This window comes from Enhydra lutris, unplaced genomic scaffold (assembly GCF_002288905.1).
Source record: "Enhydra lutris kenyoni isolate GAN:26980312 unplaced genomic scaffold, ASM228890v2 scaffoldscaffold68, whole genome shotgun sequence".
Lineage (NCBI taxonomy): Eukaryota > Metazoa > Chordata > Mammalia > Carnivora > Mustelidae > Enhydra > Enhydra lutris.
In genome coordinates, this window is record NW_019154152.1 from 4,500,874 (window position 1) to 4,512,293 (window position 11,420).

An 11,420-nucleotide genomic window follows, 5' to 3' on the forward strand; every position below is an offset into this window, starting at 1 on the left:
ACAATAAACAAGTTAAATAAAATTTATTGTATGTGAAAAGGTGGTAAGTGCTAAGGAGAAAAGTTTAAGAGGAATAGGGAGTGTGTTAGGGAGTATAATTTTAGATAGGGTGGCCAAGAAAGGTGGCACTTGAACAAAGAAATGCAGGAAGGGATAGAGGATGCTGTTCAAATTGTAGGGGGATAGGCAGAAGGAACAGTTAAGTGCAAAGGCCTTGAGGTGAGAACAAGAAGGCCTGTGTGACTAGAGTAGAATGAAGGAAAACAGTAGCAGGACACAGTCCTATAGGAAAGCCAGATCTTGTAAATTATTTTAGGAATTTTGGATTTTACTCTCAGTGAGATGAAGAGCCATTTTAATAACAGATTAGCTGTTGGGTGATGGTTTGACATACTCTGTGCAGTGTTAAGAATAGAGTAAGGGAGGGAGGGAGGGCGTAAGCAGAGAGACCAGTCAGGAGACTGTTCTTCTGTGGTAATATAGAGATGTTGGCTTGAACCACAGTGTTGATGAAAAGTGGTCAGATTATGGACATATTTGAAAGGCAAAGTCCAAAAGGTTTGTAGAAGAATGGATAATAGGATGTTAGAGAAAGGCATTAAAGATGACTCCAAGCTTTTCACCTGAGTAGAAAAATAAATATGGCATTTACTAAAGTGGGGAGGACTGTAGAAAGCAGATTTGGAAGAGGTGAAGAGTAAGTGTTCCATTTTGGACATATATTTAAGATGTTATTTTAAATCCAGATGGAAATACTGTGTGTGGACAGTTGAATGTATGGGTATGGCATTTAGGAGAAAGCTCAGTAGGGGATAATAATTTATGAATCATTGGTGTTTTTATGGCTTAAATATTGAGAATGAAAGCTGTCACCAAGGAAATAAGTATAAATAAAAAAGAGACCCAAACTCTGAGCCCTGGGGTTTTCACATAATTACGAGATTAGGAAGATGAAAAGTAGACAAAGATGTAGCAAGAAGACCTAGAAACCTAGTGAAGAGAGCCTTCACGGAAGAGGAGTAAGAGTGATCAGCTGTATCAGATGCTGCTGATAGATCACATAAGAAGTAAGATTCTGGTACTCTCCTTTATAGCATTTATCTGAGTTCTGTGTAATCATTCATCTGTCTAATTTCAGTCTGTGGCCCTCTGAGCTCCCACTCTGCCTGGCAATCTGCCATTGTTATTTTAACTTTTGACTAATTTTACCGTTTGATGTTGCAGGAGAATCCCAACCCTCATATGGCATTCCAGAAAGTTCCACGCCCGACAGAAGGATCCCACTTGCGAGTTCATATTCTTCCTTTCCCAAAGATTAATGAAACTCGGGTACAGGAATTAATACAAGAAAATCTTGCTAAGAACCAGAACGCACCTCCCGCTTCACGAGTGGAAAAGAAATGTGTTGTGCCAGCAGGTCCACCTGTTGGTATGTATTTGTTCTTTTGTTTTAAAGTAAACATTTTATCAAGATATAAGACACAGGGGCGACTGGGTGGTTCAGTGGGTTAAGCCTCAGCCTTCGGCTCAGGTCATGATCCCAGGGTCCTGGGATCGAGCCCCGTATTTTCTCCCTGCTCAGCAGGGAGCCTGCTTCCTCCCCTCTCTCTGCCTGCCTCTCTGTCTGCTTGTGATCTCTCTCTCTCTCTCTCTCTTTCTCTGTCAGATAAATGAAATCTTTAAAAAAAAAAAAAAAAGAAAGATATAAGACACAAAAATGAAAGTGTACCAGTTAACAAACTTACACAACCAGAATTGGAGCATTGTCAGCACTCAAAACACCGTTCCATTCACGGTCTCTCCCTAATGGTAACCATTAACCTATCTGCTACCACTACAGAATCTTTTCTTTTTAAAAAAACAGCTATATTGAGATACAAGTCACACACAATAAGGATCACTCTTTAAAGTGCACAGTTCAGTGGTTTTTAACATATACCAGAGCTGCGCACCCATTTCCACTATCTAATTTCAGGATGTTTTCTTTATGCCAAATAGAAATACTCATACCCAGTAGCGGCACTCCCCATTTTCCCCCAAAACCACTCCTTCCCTAGCATTAGACAATAATCTATTTTCTATCCTTGTAGATTTGCCTCTCCTCTAACATTTTATATACATAGAGTTATACTTTATAACTTTGTATACTTTGTAACTGGCTTCTTTCATTTAGCATATTTTCTTTCCTTTCTTTTTTCTTATTATTTATTATTCTTTAAATTCAGTTAGCATATAAAAGTGTTATTAGTTTCAGAGGTAGAGGTTAGTGATTCACCAGTCTTCAACCCATTGCTCAGTACATCACCTGCCTTCCTTAATGTCTGTCACCCAGTTACCCCATCGTTCCACCCACCTCCCCTATAGCAACCCTCAGTTTGTTTATGATTAAGAGTCTCCTATGGTTTATCTCCCTCTCTGATTTTGTCTTATTTTTTTCCTCTCTTCCCTTACGATCCTCTGTTTTGTTTCTTAAGTTCCACATATGAGGGCACCTGGGTGGCTCAGTTGGTTAAGCAACTGCCTTCAGCTCAGGTCATGATCCTGGAGTCCCAGGATTGAGTCCCGAATCAGGCTCTCAGCTCTACGGAGAGTCTTCTTCTTCCTCTGACGTTCTCCCCTCTCGTGCTCACTCTCAATTTCTCTCTCTCTCAAATAAATAAATAAAATCTTAAAAAAAAATTCCACATATGAGTGAAATCATATAGTAATTGTCTTTCTCCTACTGAGTTATTTCCCTTGGCATTATACCCTGTAGTTCCATCCACATCATTGTAAATGGCAAGATTTCATTTTTTTAATGGCTAAGTAGTATTCCATTGTGTATATATACCACATATTCTTTTCCCGTTCATGTGTCAATGGATATCTGAACTCTTTCCATGGTTTGGCTATTGTGGACCTTGCTGCTATAAACATTCAGGTGCATGTGCCCCTTTGGATCACTACATTTGTATCTTTGGGGTAAAAACCCAGTAGTGCAATTGCTAGGTCATAGGGTAACTCTATTTTTGACTTTTTGAGGGACTTCCATACTGCTCTCCGGAGTGGCTGCACCAGCTTGCATTCCCACCAACAGTGTAAGATGGTTCCCTTTTGTCCACATCCTCGTTAACATCTGTCACTTCCTGACTGGTTAATTTTAACCATTCTGACTGGTGTGAGGTGGTATCTCGTTGTTGTTTTGATTTGTATTTCCTTGATGCTGACTGATGCTGAGCATTTTTTTCATGTGTCTTTTGGGTATTTAGATGTCTTCTTTGAAGAAATGTTCATGTCTTCTGTCCATTTCTTGATTGGATTATTTATTCTTTGGGTGTTGAGTTTGAGAAGTTCTTAATAGGTTTTGATACTAGCCCTTTATCTGATAAGACATTTGCAAATATCTTCTACCATTCTGTCAGTTATCTTTTGATTTTGTTGACTGTTTCCTTTGCTGTGCAAAAGATTTTTATCTTGTTGGGGTCCCAATAGTTCATTTTTGCCTTTGGGGACATTTCTAGCAAGAAGTTGCTGCAGATGAGGTCCAAGAGGTTGCTGCTTGTGTTCTCCCCTAGGATTTTGATGGTTTCCTGTCTCACATTGAGGTCTTTCATCCATTTTGAGTCTATTTTTGTATATGATGTAAGGAAACTGTCCAGTTTCATTCTTTTGCATGTGGCTGTCCTTTTCCCTACGCCGTTTGTTGAAAGGACTGTCTTTTTTCCATTGGATATTCTTTCTCGCTTTGTCAAAGATTGCTTGACCATAAAGTTGAGAGTCTATTTCTGGGTTCTCTTTTCTGTTCCCTTGATCTGTGTGTCTGGTTTTGTTCCAGTACCATACTGTCTTGATGATTACAGCTTTGTAATAATACAGTGTGAAGTCTGGACTTGTGATGCCTCCAGCTTTGGTTTTATTTCTCGGGTCTTCTCTGGTTCCATACAAATTTTAGGATTATTTTTTCCAGTTCTGTAAAAAAAATTGTATTTTGATAAGGATTGCATTGAATATATAGATAGCTCTTGGTAGCATAGACATTTTCACAATATTTGTTCTTCCATTCCATGAGCATGGAGTGTTTTTCCATTTCTTTGTGTCTTTCTCAATTTCTTTCATGAGTGTTCTGTAGTTTTCTGAGTACAGATACTTTTCCTCTTTGGTTAGGTTTATTCCTAGGTATCTTATGGTTTTGGGTGCAATTGTAAACAGGATCAACTCCTCATTACTCTTTCTTCTGTCTTAGTGTATAGAAATGCAGCTGACTTCTGGGCATTGATTTTATATCCTACAACTTTGCTGAATTCCTTTGTGAGTTCTGGCAGTTTTGGGGTGGAATCTTTTGGGGTTTTCCACATAGAATATCATGTCGTCTGCAGAGAGTGAGAGTTTAACTTTTTTTTGCCATTCAGATTCCTTTTATTTCTTTTTGTTGAAAAGAAATCTTTGGGTGCCTGGGTGACTCAGTCGTTGAGTTGTCTGCCTTCGGCTCAGGTCATGGTCCTGAAGTCCTGGGATCAAGCCCTGTATTGGACTCCCTGCTCAGTGGGAGGCCTGCTTCTCCCTCTCCCACTCCCCCTGCTTGTGTTCCCTCTCTCGCTGTCTCTGTCAAATAAATAAGTAAAATCTTAAAAAAAAAATTTGAAGCTAGGACTTCTAGCAGTGGTAACAGTAGACATCTCTGACATCCTCCTAATTTTAGGGGGAAAGCTCTCAGTTTTTTCCCATTGTGAATGATATTCACTGTGGGTTTTTCATGGATGGCTTTTATGATATTGAGGTATGTTCCCTCTATCCCTATACTTTGAAGAATTTTAATCAAGAAAGGATGCTGTACTTTGTCAAGTGCTTTTTCTGCATCTGTTGAGAGTATCATATGCTTCCTGTCCTTTTATTAATGTAGCATATTACATTGATTTGCAGATGGTGAACCACCCTTGCAACCCAGGAATAAATCCCGTTTGATTGTGGTGAATAATCCTTTTAATGTACTGTTGGATCCTATTGGCTAGTATCTTGGTGAGAATTTCTGCATCCATGTTCATCATGGATATAGGTCTGTAATTCTCCTTTTTGATGGGGTCTTTCTCTGGGTCTGGGATCAAGGTAATGCTGGTCTCATAGAGTGAGGAAGTTTTCCTTCCATTTTTATTTTTCGAAATAGGTTCAGAAAAAATATGTATTAATTCTTATTTAAATGTTTGGTAGAATTCCCCTGGGAAGCCATCTGGCCCTGGGCTTTTGTTTGTTGGGAGATTTTTGACTGCTGTTTCAAATTCCTTGCTGTTTATGGGTCTGTTCAGGTTTTCTGTTTCTTCTTATTTCAGTTTTGGTAGTTTATATGTCTCTAGGAATGCATCTATTTCTTCCAGACAGCCTAATTTGTTGGCATATAGTTGCTCGTAATATGTTCTTATAATTGTTTGTATTTTTTCAGTATTGGTTGTGATCTCTCCTCTTTCAGTCATGATTTTATTTATTTGGGTCCTTTCTGTATTCTTTTTGATAAGTCTGGCCAGGGATTTATCAATGTTACTAATTCAAGGAACCAATTCCTAGTTTCGTTTATCTGTTCTCCTATTCTTTTGGTTTCTATTTCATTGATATCTGCTCTGATCTTTATTTTTTCTGTTCTCCTGCTGGGTGTAGGCTTTATTTGCTGTTCTTCAGCTCCTTTAGGTCTAAGCTTAGGTTGTATATTTGAGACCTTCCTTGTTTATTCAGAAAGGCTTGTATTGCTATATAGTTGCCTCTTAGGACTGCCTTTGCTGCATCCCAAAGATTTTGAATGGTTGTGTTTTCATTTTCATTTGTTTCCGTGAATTTTTATATTCCTCTTTAATTTCCTGGTTGACCCATTTGTTCTTTAGTAGGATGCCTTTTAGTCTCCATGTATGTGAGTTCTTTCCAAATTTCCTCTTTTGATTCAATTCCAGTTTCAAAGCATTGTGGTCTGAAAATACAAAGGGAATAATCCCAGTCTCTTGGTGCTAGTTGAGATCTGATTTGTGTCCCAGTATATGATCTGTTCTGAAGAATGTTCCATGTGCACTTGAGAAGAATGTGTATTCTGTTGCTTTAGGATGGAATGCTCTGAATATATCTGTGAAATCCATCTAGTCCAATGTGTCATTCAAAGCCCTTGTTTCCCTGTTGATCTTCTACTTAGATGATCTGTTGATTGCAGTGAGTGGGGTGTTAAACTCCCCTACTCTTGCTGTATTATTATCAGTGTACGTCTTTGATTTTGTCATCCAATTAATAACAAAGCTTATATAACTGGCTGTTCCCGTATTAGGGATATAAATACTTAGAATTTTTAGATCTTGTTGGATAGACACTTTAATTATAATATAGTGTCCTTCCTCATCTCTTATTACAGTCTTTTGTTTAAAATCTAATATTGCCACCCCAGCTTTCTTTTGATGTCCATTAGCATGAAAAATTATTTTCCACCTCTGTACTTTTGACCTGGAGGTGTTTTTGGACCTAAAATGAGTCCCTTGCAGACAGCATTTCAATGTGTCTTGCTTTTTTATCTAATCTGATACCATGTGTCTTTTGATTAGGGCCTTCAGCCCATTTACATTCAGAGTAACTCTTGAAAGATAATGAATTTAGTGCCATTTTATTACCTGTTAAGTCACTGTTTCTGTATATTGTCTGTATTCCTTTCTGGTCTGTGTTATTTTTGGGCTCTCTCTTCACTTAAAGGATCCCTTTTAATATTTCTTGCAGGGTTGGTTTAGTAATCACAAATTCTTTTAGTTTATGTTTGTTCTGGAAGCTTTTCATCTCTACTATTCTGAATGACATCCTAGCTGGATAAAGTATTCTTGGCTACATATTTTTCTCATTTAGCACTCTGAATATATCATGCCAGTCATTTCTGACCTACCAGGTCTCTGTGGCTAGGTCTGCTGCCAGTCTAATGTTTCTACTCCTGTAGGTTATGGACCTCTGGTCCCAAGCGGCTTTCAGGATTTTATCTTTGTCTCTGAGATTTACAAGTTCCACTATTATATGTGAGGGTGTTGTCCTATTTTTATTGATTTTGAGGGGTGTTCTTGTACCTCTTGGACTTGAATGCCTGTTTCCTTCCCCAAATTAGGGAAGTTCTCTGCTATAATTTACTTCAGTATACCTTCTGCCTGCCCCCACCCCTTTCTCTTTCCTCTTCTTCTGGGATCCCAGTTATTCTAATGTTGTTTTACTTCATGGTATCACTTATCTTTTTGAATCCTCCCTTCATGATCCAGTAGTTGTTTACCCTTTTTCTCAGCTTCTTTATTCTCCATCATTCTGTTTTCTATATCCCTAATTCTCTCCTATGCCTCATTTTTCCTACAGTTAGAGCCTCCATTTTTTATTGTACCTCATTAATAGCTTTTTAAATTTTGACTTCATTAGATTTTAGTTCTTTTATTTCTCCAAAAAGGAATTCTCTTGTGTCTTCTATGCTATTTCAAGCCCAGCTGTATCTTTATAATCGTTATTCTGAACTCTAGTTCTGACATCTTATTTATATCCATACTGATTAGGTCCCTGGCAATCTGTATGTACTGTACTCTAGTTCTTTTTTGAGGTGAGTTTTTCTGTCCTGTCATTCTGTCCAGAGATGAATAGATGGATGAGAGATTAAAATACTAAAATGGCAACAATATACATTAAACAAATCAGAAGAGACCTGAAACTGGAAAATAATTAAACTGGAAAAAAGAATTAAAAAAAAAAGAAATACAATCAGACAGGTGAACAGAACAGAGCAATATCCTGGATCCTGTGTGTATTTTGGTGTGTTTATTAGAAAACTAGATCCCAAAATTATAAAGAAAGAAAAACTTATATATGTATAAAAATAAAATTAAATACAATGGAAGGATAGAGTGTAACTGTAAAAATGAAAATTAAAAGACAAAAAATAAAAAGAAGGAATATGAACAGGTGAACAGAACAGAGCAATACATGATATCCTGATTGTATTTTGGTTGGTTTGTTAGAAGAAACTACATCTCAAAATTGTAAAGAAAGGAAAACATATATATGCAGAAATAAAATTAAATACATTGAAAAGATAAAATGTAACTGTAAAGATGAAAATTAAAATAAGACTTAAACCAAAAAAAAGAAGAAAAAGAATATGATCAGACAGGTGATCAGACAGATTCTGGGTGTATTTCGGTCTGTGAGAAGAAACTGCATCCCAAAATTATAAAGAAAGGAAAAAAATGTGTGTGTGTGTGTCTGTGTGTGTGTATACACACACACATTTACGTATATATGGAATTAATATATATGATACATTTGTATATATACATATGTATGATATATAATATATATAACATATATATGAAATTAAATACAGTAGAAGGATAGAATGTAATTATAAAAATGAAAATTAAAAAAAATTTTTTAAAAGTTGATAAAACAAGAAATTGGTTGAAAAAGGAAAGAATAAAAATTAAAATTGAAAGACTAAAAAATCATGGGGAAAAAAACCCCATGAATTCTTATACTGTTTTCCCCTAGTGCTAGAGTTTTGCAGTTCTCTGTGATTGGCAAACTTAGTCTTAGCTGTATGTTCTTGTGGATCTTCTTGGGGAGAGCCATGTTGTGTTGATTCTCAAGTGTCTTGTCCCCAGTGGAATTGCACTGCTCTTGCCAGGTGGCCAGTCTAAGTAAGGGGCTCTTGTTGCTCTGTGTGGCTTTTGTTCCATGAAGGCTTTCTGTGCCACTTTAGAGGATGAGAATGAAAATGGCGACCTCTTAATCAGCAACCCTGGAGCCAAAAGCTTGGCGGCCCCACTCCTCAGTGCCCTCAGTGAGAAGCAGTTAGTCACTTCTGTCTGCCCGGTCTCCCTCTGTACTCCATGCTTACCCAGCCTGTAACCAACCATGTGTTTCTAGCTCAGGCATATGACCCCGTTTTGCGCCTCAAAACCCTGTAGACTCCTGCAGTGTGCACCTATGCCACTCCTCCCAGGGGAAGAAATGGGGTCTTGGTGCTGTTCTGCCATTCTCTGGGCCCCTTCTCAGAGAGCTGTTACCCAGCCACGCCATGGTTCATGATATATGGCAACTCCAACCTGAGAGCCCATTCCTGGGCTCTCTGATTGCTGCCAATTTACCTGTTCCAATGCCTGGGAACTCCAATGCATTCGGGCACTCCCAGTCTGCCTGTGATCCCGGGGATCCTGAGACCACACTGTCCCAGCAAGGATTACATCCCACTTCTGGTTCTGATGGTGTATCACTTTCTGGTGCCGGTTTATAGAGGCTTCTTCCCCCCACAGCTTATCTTCTGATGTATCCCCTTGGATTCACTTCTTTGCTCTTCCTACCTTGCAGAAAGTGGTTGCTTTTCTATTTGTAGAGTTGTAACTATTCTTTTCTTAGATCTCTGGTTGAGTGTTCACAGGGTTCAGAATGATAGGATAGCTATCTAGCTGAATTCCTGGGACCGAGGAAACTAAGGTCTCCTACTCCTCTGCCATCTTGGACTATCTCTAGCATAATATTTTCAGGGTTCATCTATGTGGCATGAATTAGTCCTCCATTGCTTTTTATGGCTGAATAATATCCTACTGTATGGATATGTATGTGTGTGTGTGTGTGTGTGTATTTACGTTTTGTTACCCATTCACCAGTTGGTGGATCGTTGGGTTGTTTCTCCTTTTTGGCTACTATTAAGAATGCTGCTGTGAGCATTCATGTGTAAGTTTTTGTATGGATACATGTTTTTAATTTTCTCAGGTATATACCTAGGTGGAAATTGCTGGGTCATATGGTAAGACTATGTTTAATGTTTAGAGGAACTGCCAAACAGTTTTCCAAAATATGTGCACCAGTTTACATTCCCACTAGCAATGTTTGGGCATTCTGATTTCTCCATATGCATCTAATGTTCTAGAACAACTTTTCATGTACTTATTTATCATTTTTATATCTCCTTGGAGAAATGTGTATTTAGATCGTTTGTTCATTTTTAATTGGGCTACTTGTCTTTTTATTATTGATTCATAAGAGTTCTGTATATATTTTGTATACAAGTCCTTATCAGAGAATATAATTTGCAGTTATTTTTTCCCATTTTATGGGTTTTCTTACTGATTTTTATCTTTTCTTCCTTCTTCAGCTATTGAGGGAGATGTGTTCAAGTCTCCTGTGATAATAGTAAAATTGCCTATTTCTCATTTTCGTTCTATCCGTATTTTTCTCCATATATTTTGAGGATGATATATTGGATGCAAATATATTGGTAAATATTATAGCATCCCAGTGATTAATCTTTTTGTCATTATGAAATATTCCTCTTTGTCTCTAATAATGCTTCTTGCCTTAAAGTATACTTTGATATTTATATAGCTATACCAGATTTCCTTTGCTTAGTGTTTGTATGGTTTATGTTTTTTATCCTTTTATTTTCAAACTTTCTAGGGCCTTATATTTTATGAATGCTTCTTATAAACAGCATATAGTTTTTTTTTAACCAGTCTATCTTACTATACTTCTTATATTAATAGCATTATGAATGTTTACATAAATATAATTACTGGTATATTAATGGCTTTAATGTTATTTACTGGGTGGGTTTTTTTTTTCTATTTAATTTTCCTGTTTTATGTTTCCCCCTGCTTTCTTGCTTTCTATTGGATTAATAAACTATTTTTCTTATTCCATAATTTATCTCTGTTAACTTGTTTATACATTTATTTATTGTTCTTTTAGTGGTTTACCTAGGGGCCGTTCACACACATCTACTTTTGCCAGTTCAGCTTTCACCAGAAACTTTGCAGGTCAGCCTCGCCATCTGCCAAATCAAGCCTGGATTCTCAGCCTTCTGTCTGTACCCAAAATTAGCAAATCTCCTAGGGAAAAACTAGATGTGTGTGTGTTAACTCACCTCTCTAGCTTCTTTTTCCTTCTCTGAAATTTTAGGTCCTCCAGTCCTTGTGCTTCTGTAGCAATCTAATATATTTAAGTAGATCCTTTTGCATTTTATCCGACTTCTGTAATTATTTTTGGTAGGAATTTTAGTTTGCTACAAACTGCCCCATCATACCTAGAAGTGAGTATAATTTTATTATCAATGGATAATAGTATAGTCATTGTATATTTACATAGTAATGTTAACTTGCCATTATTATTCTAAGAATTAATAGCTTTTACTTAAATGATGATTGGACTTTGACATAGAAAAAAGGATGGATAAGGTAGACATGTTAGGGTAAATAGCTATCTTTTGAAGGAGTTAGGTAATTTTAATACTCATAAGCTAGTTGAGGACTTTCTTTATTTTTTTTTTAAAGATTTTATTTATTTATTTGAGAGAGAGACAGTGAGAGAGAGCATGAGTGAGGAGAAGGTCAGAGGGAGAAGCAGACTCCCCATGGATCTGGGAGCCCGATGTGGGACTCGATCCCGGGACCCCGGGATCATGACCT

General features: G+C 37.3%; 1 protein-coding gene across 1 annotated transcript in view; it reads left to right on the top strand.

The window, feature by feature from the left end:
• Positions 1–11,420, top strand: part of LOC111159403 (SET binding factor 2) — a 501,856-nt gene that overhangs the window by 285,458 nt on the left and 204,978 nt on the right. The window contains exon 14 of the mRNA XM_022521837.1: positions 1,225–1,429. Within this exon, the coding sequence (XP_022377545.1) occupies positions 1,225–1,429 (205 nt within the window). The remainder of the gene's footprint in view (positions 1–1,224; positions 1,430–11,420) is intronic.